Source organism: Struthio camelus, chromosome 16, assembly GCF_040807025.1.
Source record: "Struthio camelus isolate bStrCam1 chromosome 16, bStrCam1.hap1, whole genome shotgun sequence".
NCBI classification, from domain to species: domain Eukaryota; kingdom Metazoa; phylum Chordata; class Aves; order Struthioniformes; family Struthionidae; genus Struthio; species Struthio camelus.
The window spans coordinates 14,141,287-14,159,404 of NC_090957.1; the positions used below are offsets into that span (position 1 = coordinate 14,141,287).

General features: G+C 43.7%; 1 protein-coding gene across 12 annotated transcripts in view; it reads left to right on the top strand.

The window, feature by feature from the left end:
- CUX1 (cut like homeobox 1) overlaps positions 1 to 18,118 on the top strand; it is a 247,482-nt gene that overhangs the window by 108,626 nt on the left and 120,738 nt on the right. For all 12 annotated transcript variants that reach the window (XM_068909277.1, XM_068909279.1, XM_068909283.1 and 9 more), the window contains exon 3: positions 4,617 to 4,664. In XM_068909277.1, coding sequence (XP_068765378.1) covers positions 4,617 to 4,664 — 48 coding nt within the window. The remainder of the gene's footprint in view (positions 1 to 4,616; positions 4,665 to 18,118) is intronic.

Below are 18,118 nucleotides of genomic sequence, written 5' to 3' on the forward strand. Positions count from 1 at the left end.
GCCGAGCTAATGATGTCACCGAGGGGGCTGCTGCTCATTAGGATTTCTCCGCCAGCCACAGCGACGTTCCCCGGCGAAGGCGCCGCTCGAGCAGGCGGTGCCTCGAACGAATCACGAACAACGGGGCCTAGGAGGTGCAGGGGAGAACGCTTGCCCCAGTTTTGGTGCGCTTTTGTTTTACAAGCGCACAGTACTTTTGCAGATGGCAAAGGCGTGCGGGTCAAGCTTAGCTTAGCTGTGCTGGACCGCCCCATCAGAGCTGGGGCGCAGGGCTCCTGTTGTGACGTTTGCAGATAAGCCCTTTGGAGGTGAATGAGATGGAGCAGGCTGAGTGGAGAGCAGAAGGGGCTGCGTAGCTTCGGACCGCAAGGAAATTAAAGATACGGTGTCGGTAGCCTCACCATTGGTGTGTCCTTTGTACTGTACGCAGTGTATTAAGATTGTGACAGGTAAAGAACGTAGTTTAGTTGTCAGAAAGGATGCGATTGCTACCCAGGTTCTTAGCGTAGATTTATTCTTGGTTTATTTTCTGAAGAGAGAATTTTTTTTTTTAATGTGCATGGAAAGAGAGTTTTAAAAAAAAATTTGGATGCAGATTTCGTAGCGTAGCTATTTGATCAAAATATAAACTAGTTGTTTCTGCCCCTGTAAAGAGGAAAATGCTACATTAGCTTTCAGCTATCAGATTTGATTCAGATAATGATACCGCATCCTAATTCAGAGTCTGTCTGCGATAGAGTCTGTGTCCGGGAACTGCTCTGTCCTGATAAATCATTCACAGGGAGGGAGAGCGAGCACATTTAGATGGCATTGGGAAAGCAGGCTAATAATGCGATTGCATAGAAGCCCTCAAAGATTTCAATCCATTCGGGTTGATAAGTTATCATTTGTTTTACTGTTCAATAGCATGTACCCTTTGTAGCTGCGCTGCCTGCTCGCAGTGATTTGCTAGCTGTACGCGAGGGCTGGAGCTGGTTGCTTTTCCTGTTTTGATCACAGCCCAGGCAGTAAAGGCCACTACACTTTAAACAGATAATAAATCATACGGTGTCCTTGCTAAGCAGCGCGGCAGCTTCCCCTGGGTCAGAACTGAGCGTCTTTCCCTCCGCGCGGTTTTGTGCAGAGAAGGTACAACTCTGTTTGATGTTAGTGTAACATTTCGAGACAAAGTCTGATGAGGAATTTCTCCCAACTGCCAAAAATAAATCTCACCAGCAGAGTTTTAGCCGGTGGCTCGAGGCGTATGTAGTCTTGACTTTTGTGTTTATTTTTACTTCCCTTTTGTTGTGAGCTGTCTAAAGTTTTGATGCTGTTTAGCCAAGTAAGCAATTATGAAAGCGGCCTGCACTATAAACTCCTTCGACGAGGGAGCGGGGGAGAGAAATAGAAATGGTATGGGGAAGATATTCATTCCTTTATTCCTACTTACTCCTGTTGTTACAGCATGTGCCATTTACCCACTGGTCTGCATAGCATATTCAGTTGCTTTTAGGTACTGGAGCAAACTCCTTGTAGCTGGTTTTCTTAGACCAGCTGCTCAGTGCAGCAACAGAGCCTGGAAGAGGGATGCTGCGTCTCTAGCGTCCTGTTGCAGAACATCTCAAGTGATTGCTGAGTTTTCAAGTTATCAAAGCAGTTTACCATGTTAAACGGTGCGCTCTAATGATCAGTGTGTCCCAGGATTGCCCCAGACTGATAACTGGTAGGACAGATCGCTTGCCTGGGGGACTGAATCGCTTTGAGCTGCATTCACCTCTATCAGGAAATGTTTTTAAACAGCTTTACCAACACCGAAAGCTGCTGTCTAAATCGAGCACGATACGTTTTCCCACTATGTCAAGACTTTTGCTTGGTAACGTTTTGATTGCTGAGATGAGTGCGTAGCATCCTACATTTGCTATACGAAGGATGTTTGGGAGTCTCGTCGTTTTTGTCCTTGATAGCTTTTCTCCCTCTTCGACAGCTTGACCGAGTGGCTTTTTGGCTTTGGGATGCTCGTCACACTCCTCTTCCTTTCCCAGCTTCTCGCCCTCTTCGCTCTCCCCTAAACAACAGCATCTCTTGTTATTAAAGCTGAATATGGAGGCAGAGTCCTGACGTAGTTTATATCATGAAATACGAGGTGCTCCAAATCCTGTCTTTCCAGAAGTTAGTGCGTGTCAGAATATGAAATTCAAGAGGAGGCTCTTGGCGAGAGCTCACCCCCACGCGGAGAGGAACACGGCTTATGTTTGCCGGGGCTTTATTTCAGTGACTGTCATTGGGGTGCTTTGTCATCTGCAGATGTATCTGGGGTGATTTCTAGTGCTCAGGCCTTGTGCGTAAGCAACGGGAGTGATGCCCCGCTCTTGTACTTGAGAGCTGTGCAAATAAGAGACTTGGGGCTCGTCTTCAATCAGGTCTCCTATATTTCTGCTTTCAGTTTTGACATCAGTTTGCCGGTTGGTGCCAAACACATCAGTAAATTTAGAGGCAATATCAGGGGCAGAAACCATAAAACTGGTGATTTCCTAGGAACTGCAGTTTTTATTTCCCGAAATGTTGCTTTGCTTGAATGGTGTAATTTTTCCTGATTTTTATAAATTTTAAAAAGATGTCAGTATCCTGACTGTAAATCTTGTGTCTCAGTTTGTAATTTCACTGCACATTAAAACCTGGCGTGCCAGATTTTGGCCTGAATTGCAGGCACTTATTTTGCCATTGATTGTTATTGTTATTTTCTTCAATGTCATCATCGCCAGATTACAGGAAAAGCATGTTATAAGATGTGCAAAGCCCTCTCGTCTCCCCGAGTAGTCAGGGAGTGGGAAATGCTGCTAAACCTGCCAGGTTTGCTTTGGTAGAGGCATAATTTATAGCTGCTGCTGATATGTGAGGACAGTATCTACCCCTTTTCTGTTCTAAAATAAACAACAAAAAGCGTCAGGAAACGTTTAGGTGACTTGACTTGCTTTAAGAACAAAAGCGTTTGGTTTGGTGCCGAAGAGGGAGCTTATAAAACTGCTACGTTATCTATAACTTGATACGGATTAGCTGCATGTTAGTGCAATAACCTTCGAATAAGTGAAACTTGGCTGGTTGTTCGTCTTTGATACTTTCATTTGCGTTTGGCCCCCTAAGCCATTTCTCAGGGAGTGGGAGAGCTCCTTCTAGTCCAGCTTTCTCCATGGCTTGTCATTTAAATGGGAAAAATCAGTTGTCCGGAAAGTCTCCTTTTCCTTCAGCAAGTCAGATTAAATCCAGGGCTGAGGATATTTTGGACCAGTGAGAGGTTCAATATCCAATATGTTGCATGACTCTAGATCTAAAAGTAAATCTGTTATTGCATTGGAAGAGAGAATTTCCCAACTTTTTAAGGTGACTCGCTTTTCCGAAAGGCACAGGGTTCGTTGCAGCTAAGGGGCTGTGGCCTCTGTCCAGCAGAGGAAAGATCTCACGGTTACTTCAGTGGTTCTTGACTGTCCCAGTTGTGAGCAATATCGTCAGGGAATCGTAGGACTCTTGGTTGAAGGGATGTCTTGGGGGCCTCTAGTCCCATCTGGCCCTCAAAATGGGACTTTAGCGCCCACTCTGGATCCGGGTAGCCGTGCCTTGAAAACCTCCGAGGATGGGAAATCCACCCCCTCCCTGCACTGCCCCCCGAAACGATGCAGCATCGTAGTGTTACTGCGTGCATTGTTATATACAGGTTGCAGATATACTTCTAGCTGTGCATGCACTATGAAGTGGCTGCTTGCGGCTCCGCAGTGCAATCCTACAGCTAAAACAGGAGCGTAGCTTCTTGGCTGTGCAGGAGTAATGCAGCGTCCTCTGCAGAGCTGCAGGACTTCATTCGTCAGGCAGGCCCATAATGATAAATCTGAGAATTTGCAAGTAAACTAGACTAAGCCAGCTTAAAAGTGGAGCCACTGAGAATTTTATATACAAGATAGATACGCCTCTCTTCTCCTAAATGATCTTAGTTGCTAAGGAAAAAATGCGCTATAAAACTTTTAGGGTGGTTCTGTGGGCAGCGTTTTAGTGAATTTTGTAGTACAAAGCATGTTATAAGTCTGAAGAAGAAATCTTGAGTTATCCAGAAGCTGACTAATAATGCTCTTTTCTTCTGCTCTCCGATGGCTAAAGTCAGAGCACCGTTGAGGAGAAAAAAGAAGAAAATGGCCCTTTTTCAAAATGGCAACACTCTTAGTTGAAATGGTGGCCCGGAGTCGTTTTCCTTCAGCCTAGATTCCATTTGCGAAAATTTATATGAGTGAAGAGGAGGCTCTGGCATAAGTACAGAGGTGTAGCTGGTGTTTAGGTAGATAGAGGCATTTACTTTTAATCGTCTTAGTGTTTCAGCTGAATTATGAGATTGAAAGCATTTAGTACTTACTCAACATCGCTCTGGTTTTGTTAATTAATACTGTTTGCAACAGATACAGGTATACATCAAACTGGAAATGCAGACTGTTCAAAATGAATTCTAGATATACTTTTAACTCAGTCAAAGCTCCTGTAAAATGCAGTCAAGATTTAAGTAGTGTTCCAGAAGTGAAAACAGTTTTTGGAAAAACTTGTCAATGACATATCAATTTTTTTTTTTTCTGATGAAATATCTTGTTTCTGTCTTCTAGGACCTGCGCAAACAGGTAGCTCCATTACTGAAGAGTTTCCAGGGAGAGGTAAGCGCTTATGCTTCTCCGGGTGCTTTTGATCTTGCTTCCCAGCAGCCTGGTGGGTATGGAGCTCCCTGAGCGGAGAGCCTTACCGGGGTGCAGCCCTTCTGCAGATTGCTTTGGATGTGTTTGTGGTGAGCTAAACTAGGCAAATCACTTCTCATTTAGCGTACCTGCACGTAAGCTCACCATTACCGTGACTCAGGTGGCACACGCAAACACATTATGCCTCAGTGACTTGGTAGCGGGGTTGAACGCTTAGTGCATGCAACGTGATGTGCCTAAGCAAAAATACGAAGTTACTGCAATTGTTTTCACTATAAACCTTTCGGCTCTGAAACATTGTGCTCTGAAGGGCTTGTTGGAACCTAAAGTCGGCAGATGTTTGTTGGAAAACCAGCAAGAAGTGTTAACGACTCTGGTGCTGGCTCTTTGTTGGATTTCTCTTCACATCTCCCCTGAGAAACACATGATTAGCATGATCACAACTTCAAAAGCTAACTTGTTGTGATTTTGGAGAATTTCTGTATGAAAAGGCAACTGGACCAATTACAGAATTGTACATTTTAGTTGTGGACGGCACTGAAGCACTCACTCCTCATGAGTGCTTGGGGCAAATGGGAGCTGTTGCACTGCTGTCATAACTGAAGTTAGAAAATTGTATTTCTCCTTAAAAAGATCGGTGCATGAGTGGGGTAGTAGATCTAGATCTAACCTCTGACTTTGTTGTTCATAGTCGAGTTCTTTGCTTAAAGTCAGCTGTATAAAAGCAGCAACATTTTTTACTTTCCAAATCTATAATAAGTTGTGAGCTGATTTTATACTGTTGCAGTTCCCATCAGAGCGCAGAGAAATTTAGGAGCATGTTTTCAGGAGTCTGCATAGGGAATTAAGTGCACAACTACTATTATCTTTAATGAGAGTTACATTTCTGATTACCTGCACATCCTGCTGAATATGTATCCCAAATAGGCAATAATTTCTCATCTTAAAAGCAGTATGCTATTTTTTATTTTACTACTCAATTTCCCAGGTATTGCTATAAATAAATAAGACACCTCTGCCTTTGATATGTCTAATAGTAATTTGTGAGGACAAAGAATGACTTGTGTGAGTCCACTTGACTATTGCTCGGAGGGAATGGCAGTGCTCTTAAACACTCCTCACTTTAGTTTCAAGTTCGCAGTGCACTGACTGAAGCGTGTATGTGCTTTCAGCACTATTCTTTAATGAACATCTCAGGATCAAGTAAGAGAGATAAATCTAAATTTTGCTACAGTGAAGGAAGATTCTCCTGTTAGATCTTGTCTGCTGGAGAAATGTGCTCTGGTTCACTCTTACCTTGGTATGATTCTTCACATACTCCTCTTGTGTAGATTTGCTTCGCTAATATAAAAATGAAGTTTATATTGGTATGAGTTAAATCTCAGAAATTAGAAGAGTAAAATTTGTTGGTAAAATCCCCTTTTATGTTAGTGAAGCATGACTACTTCACAAGATTGTACTGTTGCTTCTCTTACCCCAGAAATTCCAGTCTCTCTCATGTAAACAGGACTTTAGAAAGCTAAGAGAACTGAATTAATCATCATTGACTTCATAAATGCAGAACATTTAACTGTGAAATGTGGTATTTCATAGAAGATATAATTACTTTACCTTGCTTTGGAGACATTTCAAAATACCAGGAATACTAGCCTGTTCTGCCAAGTTAGAATTTATTGTTCAGTATATAGGTTTGGTCTCTGTTTACTGTTAAGACTGACTTTCTGAAGGTTCATGAGAGGAATGCTCCAGGTAGGTCAAGAACAATGTGTGTTAAGTGTGTAGGCTTTCCTCCATTTCTAATCCACTGGAGATGCCTGCTCTTGCTCTGGCCCAAGGTGGATCAGCAAGCCATAGAGCTGCAGCAGGACACCACCCCACGAGCAAAGTGGAGTTGCTTTGTAGTAGTGCGGGTGTTACCTGTGCAAGTGTTACCTATGATATTACTTGATATCTGATGTCCTGGGAGGAGGTGACGGGAGACCTTTTGGTCCACACATGGGACGTGGGCATGGGCAAGGCAAGAGGAATAGGGAGTGATCTGCTTATAAGAGGTTCCCTGATTCTGCTATAGCGATTTCAGTTTCCAGCCCCACAGTAGGATATTTTTCTAAAAAACAGGAGTCAATAAATACAACAGAGGTAGAAGGAGAAAAAATGAGAACATCTGGTTTTCTTCTCCAAGAAGCAGGCTGGGAATGCTGCAGGAGTGCTGAATGCTGATTGCAGCTTCTGTAGACAGCATGAATGGGTATGACTGCACCTTGGGCACCACTGGCACCTCCTCGCTTGTTTCTGACACAGAAGCTAGAAAAAAATGTTCTTCCATGGTGCAGCTTCTACGTTCTCCCATGTGGGAGAATCTCCACCACGTTTGCCCCTGACTTTCCTACCTCCACCCCTGCTGTGGTTTGCTGCATCCTTTTCTTGCTCCCTGACGGGAGAACTGAGACGGTCCCCTCCGCATGTCACAGTAATATTTAATTATAACTCTACCACAGAGAGGAAGCAGGCATGTGCAGATGCCTCGTGGGATGACTGTGCTGCAGCAGGGCTCAGCGCTAGTCGTGAGAACGGTGCCCGCTGGCCCGGCAGAGGGGCAGGAGCTCAGAGGGTACGGTTCCCTAGCGGTCCGTGTTGTTTGAGGTTGGTGTTCATGGATATTGCTGTGTTCCTCGGGACTACGTTGCCCCCTCCTCCCTTGCCTCGGCACTTTTGCTACTGTGATCCCACGGTGAGCAGAAGGTTTTGTTTTTCCCTTTTTCCCCTGAATGCGCTCCCTGCAGGCTCCTGCCGGCCAGGAGAGGCCAGAGGCGCAAAGCCAAGGGCAGGAGGAGCGCGCCTCTGCCGGCTTAGGTTGACTTAAACTGTCCTTGAACTGTACCCTCGGTGAGCCTGACGTGACTTGGAGAGAGGTTAACTGAAGCTCACGTATTTAAATATCCTCCCTCGCACACCTTATGGGACGTTGCTTGTAAACCTGTGGCTAGTTCGCCTTTTTTTTTTTAAGTGAATCCAGTGGTCACTTTCTGTAGCTGAATTTTCCTCTCAGTTTGGTTATGGATATTAATAAACGACCTTTTTTCTTCTTTGTACTTTGTATAATATGAATTTATAAATGAAAAACTTCAAACCGGAATGTTTCATATTCTGTGGATATTTATCTCAATCAAAAGAAATTGCAGATGAAAACTGTTCCAATTATCAAATACCCAGTTTCCATTAGTTGCTGGAAATAACTTTTTTGTATAAATTTTGGAGGTTTGAGTAAGTGTGGGTTTTTTCCTGGTGACAGTTAAAGTAAAAGCATCATGAAATGGAATTTAGCATGCTACAAATTTTAAAATGCATTCAGAGTGCAGCTTGAGACACTATTAATTCATCATTGTAGTATCATTTTATTATCGTACTTGTTCCTTATTTAGGATTTTAATGGAAATTTGACTGCAGGTTTTTGAAATGAACAGAATGTTGTATCTGATTCAAAGCTGATAGTGCTGACCTTTTGATTTTTGTGGGTAGCTTTTCTAACTTTCCCAGAAGATTTAAAGCTTGGCTGGTGTAAATAGGCTATTGTGAGCAAGACAATTAGAAGTCATTCATTAAAGAGGTGTAAAATTGCTGTTGTTTCTGTCTTAAATCTTTTTTTTTTTTTTTTTGCTTACAATTAACCAGAGGATGCATCTTCTTAATGCTATGCTCATTGTAAATTGGGCTAAATACACAGCAGAATCAGTAAAGGCTAAAAAGCTTTGTCATTCGAGTATTAAAATAATAATATATATAATTTCCAAGTTAGCAAGGCACACCTCCAAGCAACCATCTAAATAGACTGTTCAAACACAGTAGATTATTGGGCGTTATCATGTTTACATGAGTGAATGGATATTTGTGCATGAAATCTGAAATATGAAAAACTTTTAGTTCTGTAAATCAACATAGCCCAAGAACATAAGTTGTGGTATGGAAATCTAGTGTCCGAATCCGTATTCGTGAAGTCATCAAATAGATATTTTAAGGCTGGGAGAGGATTTCCTGAGGTCATTAGCATTCTTTTCATGTGGCATAACAGCACTGTCCAACAGTAATGCAGTAATCCCTCATTTGGAGAACCCTTTAAGGCAAATACTCCAAAGCAACACACTAGACTTTATTTCTGTGAAAGCCATTTCTTATTTTCTTCTCGCAGAGCAAGTAATTTTAAGGCTACTGCCACTCTGATGAGACCACTCTGGCTCCCCACTTAGCTGCGCTGCTCTTTAAACTATTAATTTGGTCAGGAGAGTAATTTAATAATTTTCCATATGCAGACAACAGAAGCTGGAAACCTGACTGGTGTGCTGGAACTACTAATCATGCCTTTGAAAGAGTGCTTTAATAATGTGTGTGCCTGAAGAACTTAAAGCATGCTTTCCTTCTGCATTTTTGAAGGAGTATTCCTGAGCTGATGTTCATCTCTTCCCCCCCCCCCCCTTTAATTTCCTTATGTTAAATTTACAAACCTAATTAATACAATTTCTTTCCTGTAGGTTCACTCCATGATGGCTCAATTAGAGTAGCAGTAGAACTGTGGTTCAATATTCAGGCCAGCTTCATAATTGAAAACACATTTTCTTCTCAAAAGCTGCAGCTGGTTTGGTTCTGCTCATGCAGAAAAGGATATAACCTTGCATAACATAGGAAATGAACGGTTGAGAGAGAAGCCAAATTCAATTTCAGTCAGATATTTTGAGGATAAGTCCATGATCTATGGAAGCAAGGGAATGAAAAGTGTGTGTATGTGGAAAGCAGCGTATTCAGCACTCTATTAATCACGGCTAGCCTGGGTGCTGTTGTGCGCTGTTGCGCTAGCGCTGATTCTAGTACAGAGGCTGGAGAGCAGCCAAGCACTCCAGAAGTTAACCTCTTAAAGACCCTGAGCTGCTTTCTGTTGAATAAATGTAATTTTGTGGTCAGAAATAAATGCTTGTGATGTAGCAGGAGCTTTGAAAACAACGGCGTGGCAAAGCTATTACAAATTGCTCTGTGTTGGGGAAGTCAACAGCATACATCAAAATGCAGAGCTTTCGTCTTGCTGCTTTGGGCCCAGAGCTTTGCAGCCTTTCAGTGGACTCCTGTTAAACCGCTTGGTGTAACAAAGTGGAGTAAATGTTATATTTTTAGTGGCTAATTGTTATCAGTTAAGGCCCGCTCCAGGGGGTGTGGGTGTTGGGTTTCTTCCTTTGGACAGCAGGAACGCCGGAACAGTTTTATGCTGTGTGTCGATTTTTGCTTTGGGTCCCAGCATGGAAGTGAAAGAAGCAGGCAGCAGGCTTTTGGGGTAACGGCGGCTCTGCAGCGTTTCATTTCTCTGTTTACACAAGAATGTAAACGATTATTTATTTATTTTTGGCGGGCTTGATTGCAGTTTAAACAACATCTTTGCTCGGCAAGATGATTTAAATATACTTCAGCCTCTCGAAGGCAGATGCGCTCTCCTTGATGAGCGTGTGGTCTGCCTGCTGCCAGCGCCAGGCTGCACGGTAGGTAGAAAACATCCCTAGGAGAAGAATAACATTTAATTCTAGACCAGTGGACATAACTGTAGCAACTCACAGTTCGCATAAAGCACAGTCGCAAGCGCCTGGGGCCATGTGTCCCTCTGCTCCTCGCATTGCTACACCACTGCCATTGAAACTGAGGTCTCAAACCTCCTATGTACCAGCCCGAAGGGAGAAGCAGGCACCATATTCCCTCCAGGAGCGGCTGCGGGTACTCCTCCATCCTGTCTAGCGCGCAAGCAAGCCCCACGGAGATGGTGGTTTCGGCTAGGGCAATTTGGGGTGGGGGAACAGCCCAAACCCTGTTATTGTTACATAATTGACAAGGTGCTGAAATTTCTGTTGGCAGCTGGTGGGCTGTCTATATTAAGGCCCGCTATACTGCTGACACCCTTTGGGTGAAATGCTAGCAGTGGTGGGAAACTATTTATGCAAAAATCAGTTAGGCAGCACTGTTTCAGTTAGCAGGGTAAAGAGTATCTTCACATCCTTTTAAAAAGCAGAACTTGACGGGTGCTGAAGTAATGGGGATGGGAGGGTTGCGCAGCGTGCGGCGTTCTGCCGAGCATCCTCATAATCCAGCCCGTTTCTCCAAATGCAGAATGATTCCTGTATTTATCACAAAATTACTACACGGCTCTATATAATAAAGCCAGTGTCTGGCCTCATTCTGCTGTAAGAAAGCTGCAGTGATTTGTAAGAGGGTAGCTCGGTATAAAATATGAGTAGAAGATTGCATTGCAGTGTTCATGCGCAGGTGGATTATGCACCAAGGCAAATAATGAGCCGATTCTTGCAAGGATTCCTCTGCCATAATTTTTAGAACACATAAACAAAAGTTTTGGTCATATATGAGGGAGAGAAAGCAATTGTGGGTTCTAGGTTACTGTTTATTGCAGAGGCAGGATGGTTTATTGCAGGTTGACGGACAGGTGAAAGCACCCACTCATTTAACTGCATAGCTACTTCTCCTGCTGAGAAACTAGAGGTGAAATTGCATCGCACAGACTGCTCTTCTGCTCTAGCAGGGGCTCCTCTTTCTTTCCTTCCTACGTTGTTCCCCTTGAGTATGGGATGTGCTTTGCTGCACTGCGCGCTTGAGCGCTGAGCCCGGCCAGGCATGCCGGTGGGCAGGCAGGGATGCTTTCCGTCTCGCCTGTGCTCTTTGAGAACTTTTGAGGATCAAATACGATGAGCTCTTAAGTCTCCCCAGCTAAGAAGCAGCAAATAGCTTGCTGGTCTATTTTCTAGAAAGATGTTTTTCCAGCTTTTCGGAAAGTCTACCTCCCTATTTGGTTCGTCAGTGGTAAAACGCTCTCTCCCCTTAACCTCCTTTGGCCCCGTGGTTTGAACCCAAGCAAGTGTATTGAGCTTCGGTGCTGTCAGTAGCAGCTCGGCTCCTCGCGGGAGCAGGAGCGAGTGAGTACTAGTGAGCACTGTCCTTGCAGAAGTTCCCTGGAGCTACTGGCAGCTAATGTTAAAGGTAGTTAGCATCCCCTGGTGAGAGCAAATGCACACAGCCGGTAATTACAGCTGCTGCTTGTTATCTCACCTTGAAAGAACCAAGCTTCTGTCATATTCATGTGCAAAGTGTCTTTTTGCTTGCTTTCTGCCATGTGCTTGACCTTATTTTGGCACTTTGGCCCCCTTTGAATCCTTTTGCCAACCCTAGTTTGACGCTCTGGTTTCCCATTACGAGCAGCCCAGGCCAGCGGTGGCCTGATGCTGGGAAGTTTCCTTGCCCCAGCCCTGGGTTCCCACCTCCTCCCTTCTGCCGGGCCTCGCAATTGCACAGGATGGGTCAGTTCAGTTGCTGGTCTGATGGAAAATCAATTGTTTCTCTCCGTAGCTGCAGTTTTTCACCAAATCAGCAAGCTGAATCTACAGCTCACAGCCGTAGCACGTGAATGCTGCAAAACAGCGATCGCTGGATCTGATGCGAGAGGAGTGGGAGACCCTGGCCAAGGGCGGTGGGAGAGAGCAGGGCTGCTCCATTTGGGGGCTGCCCCATAGGTGGGCTAGGTGTGGAGGGAAAGCACAAACTCAGAAATGCTGCTCATAAACGCAAAGCGGAGAGTGGAGGGAGGCACACGGGTCATCGGAGGATCAGCAGACCTACCGTAGCCATGCTTTGAAGGCACGGTGGCGGATAGAAAGAGCTATTCCCACAAAGCTGTCGTTCTGCTGTCAGCATCTCCAGGCGTATGTTGGGCTGGGTCTTTTCACCGGGAAGGAAGATCAAGAATTGGAAAAGCAAGAAGAGGCCGTCCTGTGAGAGTGCGGGAGCTGAAATTTCCTCAGGGTTGTTTGGGAAAAGCAGGATTTATCTGCACATGATAGGAAGGAAAATTTCTAGGGTTCAAGGTTGCAGCTGTAAGAGGAAGAACTGAAAAATGGAAGGATTTGAGCCCCTCTTAAAGTGCTCTTGTTAAGTTGAGGTCAAACTACCGAGTTGGCGAAGAGTGCACACTCTTCGCAGGTACCCTACCTAGGCGCTGCGTTGAGCAGCTTTGTTAAACAGATTGTTACTGTATCTACTGTGAAGTCCTCACTTTTGTTAAAGAATTTATAGCGCAGCTACAATACACACCATATGCTTTAAGCAGCTGCACAGGAGTCTTTTTTTCCCCCTTTCTCTTCAAAAAACCTTTTAATTGCAGCAAAGAGAAAAAATAATATTTTTACTTTTTGTTCTGTCAGCTGCAAAAAAAATTCTAACTGGGCTGATGAACTGTATATTTTTATTAATTTCTATATAGGTATCGGTTGGTGTTAAAGAAAGGATAATCAAGGCCAGCGAAACAGGCACCGTGCATGTACCATGCGTGCTCTTTTATACCCACTCACAGAGGATGTTGTAGAGCTGTTAAAATGCACCAACTTAGCAACTGATGTACTATTTTATATGAAAAAGGAGCCAAGCCCTCTTGTAAGGGCTTGAAAGAAAGCCTTGTGCCATTGCATGGCATTAATAACTACTATCTGATTCCATTGCACCTATTCAAGAAGATACCATGGCTTAAAATAATGTTGCGTTAACGCGTCGTTACCATACTTTTCCCTTTGTGTAATGTGTTGCTTACAATTCTTAATGACGCTTCTATAGCTCAAAGAAATTGAAGACCAACAAAAAAACTTTGCAATGTGAAGCATATGACTAAAGGTGTGCGGAGGAGCTTTCTGAGTGAAGGGGGTTGGTGATTTCTTGGCTTTGCTTGGGCCTTCTATCCATTTGTATTAGGCTATATTCAACCCCTTTACCTTTAATAGTAGCCTATGGTCCTGGCCACGCCACAGCCCGCTTGGAAAGGCACCTAAATCCTCTCGAGGTAGCCCCTTGCCTCCTCACCTCCATTAGTTATCTGAACTCTTCCCTTCCTCCTCACACCTCGAATCACACTGCTCTTCTGTTGCATATTAGCCTTGCTCTGGAAGACCTGTATATCTTGTTAAGGCTATCTATTTAGCTAAAAACCAGAAGAGCAAAATAACTTCTATTTTAGTCTATTTTAAGTCATGTATTTTTACTCGGTAAGTTAGTTCCAAATTGGGTGGAGGACAGTGAAAGACGTATCTTTAAGGAGTGTTAGGTGGCTAATGAGAGTAAAAATTGCAGCTGTAGAGCAACGATGGTAAGTTGGAAGAGCTGGGACTACAAAATTCGTATTTAGCATAGTTGTGGAGTGAATGCTTGTGTTTGAGACACTTGATATGCAGTTAATTGTACTGCAAGTAAATCACTAACGTTTAGGTGATGCTCTACAGATGCAGAAAACAGTGTGATCCCTACACTAAAGAGTTGTATTTGGGATACTGAATTGTCTAAAAACAAAAGAAAAACACCTAGCAATGCAATATGATCTAGGTATCCCTGTCAGAAATACCCCGTCCTGGCCATGTGCTTCTTTCATTTTCTGTAAATGTGTGAATAGGTTGGTATCTGTAAGTCTGGAGAATTTTAAGCATCAGTGCGAGATGTGCTGGCATCTGGCAATTCCAGCTTCCTTGCTAAGAGTTTTATCTTCCTGTTTCATCTTTAAATGCTGAAATATAGTTGTGCAGCCTTCCGTCTGTGGCTGTAACGCATGAGAGAGTACAAAGTACACTACAGACTGTTTTTGTGTGCAAACCACTTCTGCAAATCTTGAATGCTGAATCCAGGTGATTTGTGGTACAGTAGACATCAGACTTTAATGTTGATCTTTCATAGTGCATAAAGAATAACGACAGATTACAAACTGAAGCAATAGTTTTTGCTTATATCCTTCTGAATTTGACTGCACATTGCTAAACTGGAGAGAGGTAACGGCCATATAAAACCACATTCAACACCTTCCCTGACATAAGCGGCCAGATTTATTACGCTTACCCAAACGCGGAGGTAAAAACACTGATCTCATTGACGATATTTTGAGTTCAGCCAGGTGTAGTGGGTGTTAGGCTCCGACCCAGCACTCCTAAAACAGGCTGTCCACGCTAGGGGAGTGGTGGGCCAGCGATCCTGCCCAACCAGCCGCCGTTGCGGTGGTGGAGAGCGGCGAGGTGGAGAGGGGTTGTTACGGCAGGGAGGGCGTCCTCCAGCCTTCGCGGTGAACCTGGTACCCTTGCAACAGCTAGTGAAAGCGCTTGACCTGAAGAAATCAGGTGGCTGGAGGGAGGACTGCTCCACAACTAGTGCCTTATTTTAGGTCCCCCCGTAGAGCCCCAGTGGTATTTTAAAGACGAAGAGTGTGCTAAGGCAGGAGGATTCCTTGTGTCTTATTTCTGTTATCTCAATATAGCTCCAGTGGTATTATCAAGACAAATAGTATGCCAAAACTTAAAAGTGAACATATGTTTATGGGGGTGGTGGGGAATACGAAGGTCACTGTTGTTTCTTTCTAGTCAGAGAAGACATAATGGGGCCTGTTTTAGATAAATTAAGATTTGGAGCTAAGCTCTTGTCAAGACTACGCTGGTGTAATTATAAGTTGACTTCTTTCTGGGTGCCTCAAGTTTTTAGAGTTTAATAAAAATGTTCAGCAAGAGTTTTATCATGTAGTTTAACTGTTTGAATGTGATCTGGTTGCAACTGATCCTTGGTGGCTCCTGAACCAGTTTTACTTTGAGCTGAAAAATTTTCAGTGAACTTCCAAATATTTATTTGCATGTCACTTCAGTGCACTGTTTCCTTTGTCTCTGGACTTAATTTGTATTTTGCTGTTTTTATGTCCTGTTTTCCCCCCCATATATCCTCATTTCCCAACGTAGTTGGAAGCTGCCATACTTAATTATTTTTTACTCCAGTTAAAGCTGTCATGTTTTTCTTTTTTTCTTTCCTTTTTTAATAGAACTTTAAACCAGGCGGTTTGATTGATTTTTGTTAAACTACTTAAACATAAAAAATCTTGCTGCCTGGTGGAATTGTTTGGGATTCTGGTTCCGAATTTAGAAAAAAGAATGTGCGAATGTTACTGTGATTTATGAAGGGCCTTCCTCAGAAAGTCTCTGATCTCCTTGCTATATGTTGTTTAAATGTTGCTTTAGATTTCAGTCACTATATAATGGGTGAGGAGTGAATGAACCTTACCTTTTGTGATATTAAGGGAGAATAGAAGTACAAACGCCCTGTACTAAAAATGTGGAGAACTGTGATAGGAAAACAAATTCGTTCAGTGATTTCATGGAAATGGAAGCCCGATTACTTTAAATGCTATGGTTTTCATAGAAGGGACAAATGAATTTTTCAAAATACAGTACAGAATCAGTTCTTTAATGCCAATTATATTTAATAATAGTAATTTAAATTTGGCTGTGCTGTGCTGAGGAGCACTGGGAGAAAATTGTATGTGGGAATGTTAACGTCCAGAAGCCTAACATATGGCATGCTTTGGCCTTCAAAGTCTTTTTTTATATACCCATGAAATACCTGAACTGCTGAAGTCTTTCTAATGGCTGCCCTCTCTTTTGTCATCTGTGCAATAATGTTGTCTGATACTCTGATTTACACTGTCCTGGGCTTTTCTGGCTTTGGCAGTTTGTTCCATATACCAATTTCACATAGTCTTTGTGCAAAAATGTTCTGTCTGCGTTACTGATGTGCTCATCCCCTAATGAGCATCAGTCCATCTGTGATTGCTTGAGTTCAAATTAATAAATGGGTTATTCGCAACCATCAATCCCGTGCTCTCCAGCACGGCACTTGCCCTGCGAGATTCCAGTGCCTCTCCATAGCCTTTCTTGGTAAACTGTAAAGGACAAGCATGGCCAGGATCTCTGCAGAATTTATATCTGCTCTCCAGATCCTCAGTCATTTTGCCCTCTGCTGCTTGCTTATCATCTTCCCAATACCTTTTTTTCTTTTTTTTAATTGATAAGAATAACTTAGAAGTAGGCCAGGTCTCAGTTATGCCAGCGTCATTTGCTACACCTCCACTAAGCTACATACGTTAATCCAGATTTTTAGGAATGCAAGTGAAATTGGAATTTGGGTTGTTTCTCTAAATACAGGCTTGCATGGTGTTAAAATAACTCGTCTCTTTACAACCTCTCTCAGTATCTCAAGATTTCCTGGCTGCTGCCAAACACTGTGCAGATGCTTTCAGTGTCCTTATTTTCCTCCCTGACCCCTCCCCTCGAGCCTTTTCGTGGTTTAGACATCGTGCTTGTGCTTCTGTGCAATTTCTGCAATTGTCCTTGTCCTTTAGTTTTCTGGCCTTAATCCTCGCCGTAATGATCTCTGCAAGTCACTTATCAGCCGTAAGACTAATCTATAGCAGTCACGTGGCGTTTCTGCGCTCTGCTCCTGCGCGCTGTACGTCTCGCTCCCTCCATTATTTTAATCATCCACATTGTCGGCTTTTTTCCCAAATCCTTCCCTTCCCCCGAGTTGTTTTCGTACGAAGTAAACACAAGTGGCACCAAATGTGACCCCGCAGCACCCTCCTGCTTATCTGTCCTCCTCCCTTGGCCGCTTCCTTTCCCGGCACCCTCCGTTTCCCGTGCCAGGGGAGTTTGCAGCCCGCTCTCGCAGGGCGGCTTCGTCGCGCGCTTTCTGATTCTGCAGATCTCACTCTCGGCTAATCAAAGATCAGATACTTTCCTGCACTACAGATACAGTAAACTCTGTCCATTGTTTGTGCCTTATCTACCGAATCAATAATGTAGTTAAAGAATTCAAGGACGTTTTTCAGACGGGACCTTCCTTTTTTAGTACATGTTGACGCACGCACCTTTCAGTGGTTTCATAATATTAACTGCTTTGCAAATGCCCAGAAGAATTGATATCGGGCCTTCGTATCCGTAGTTCTTCGGATGCTTCTTGACTTTTTATTAAAGTATGGGAATGATAATCTCCATACTTTTAGTTTCCTGACCTCTGTTGGAGAACTTTGTCAGACTTCCCCTTTTCTGTCTGTGCTGTGGAGTATGAATTCAGTGGAGCTGGCCTTGGGTTGGTTTGTTTGCTTTTTGTCAACGTGCAGTAATTATAAATCCTCTGTTATCTAGCACAATCGGAAAATAGATGTTTGGAGGGGGGAAAAAAAAAAGTACCGGAATAAGTATTTCACTCTGAGCTATAAAGCTGCCTTACCTTCGCGAGTGACGTTTAGGAGAAGCTGGGGCTTCTCAATAGGCTGGGGGAGGTAGGATTTTCCCTCTCCTGGGCACACAGCACGGGTTATGACCCGGTGAGAGCAGAATCTGGCCGTAAGGGTCTGTCCTAAACTCGTGACTGCACGACAGTTCGGCCTTTCGGAGTCTGTACCCGTGCTTTGCTGGAAAACGTCTTTGCAAGTAGCAGAGTGACAAGTACTTAGTGCTTGTATCAGGGAGCACCAGGAAAACAGACCGCGAGGACTTCCGAGGGACTTGATGGAAATAAGAAATACATTTGCT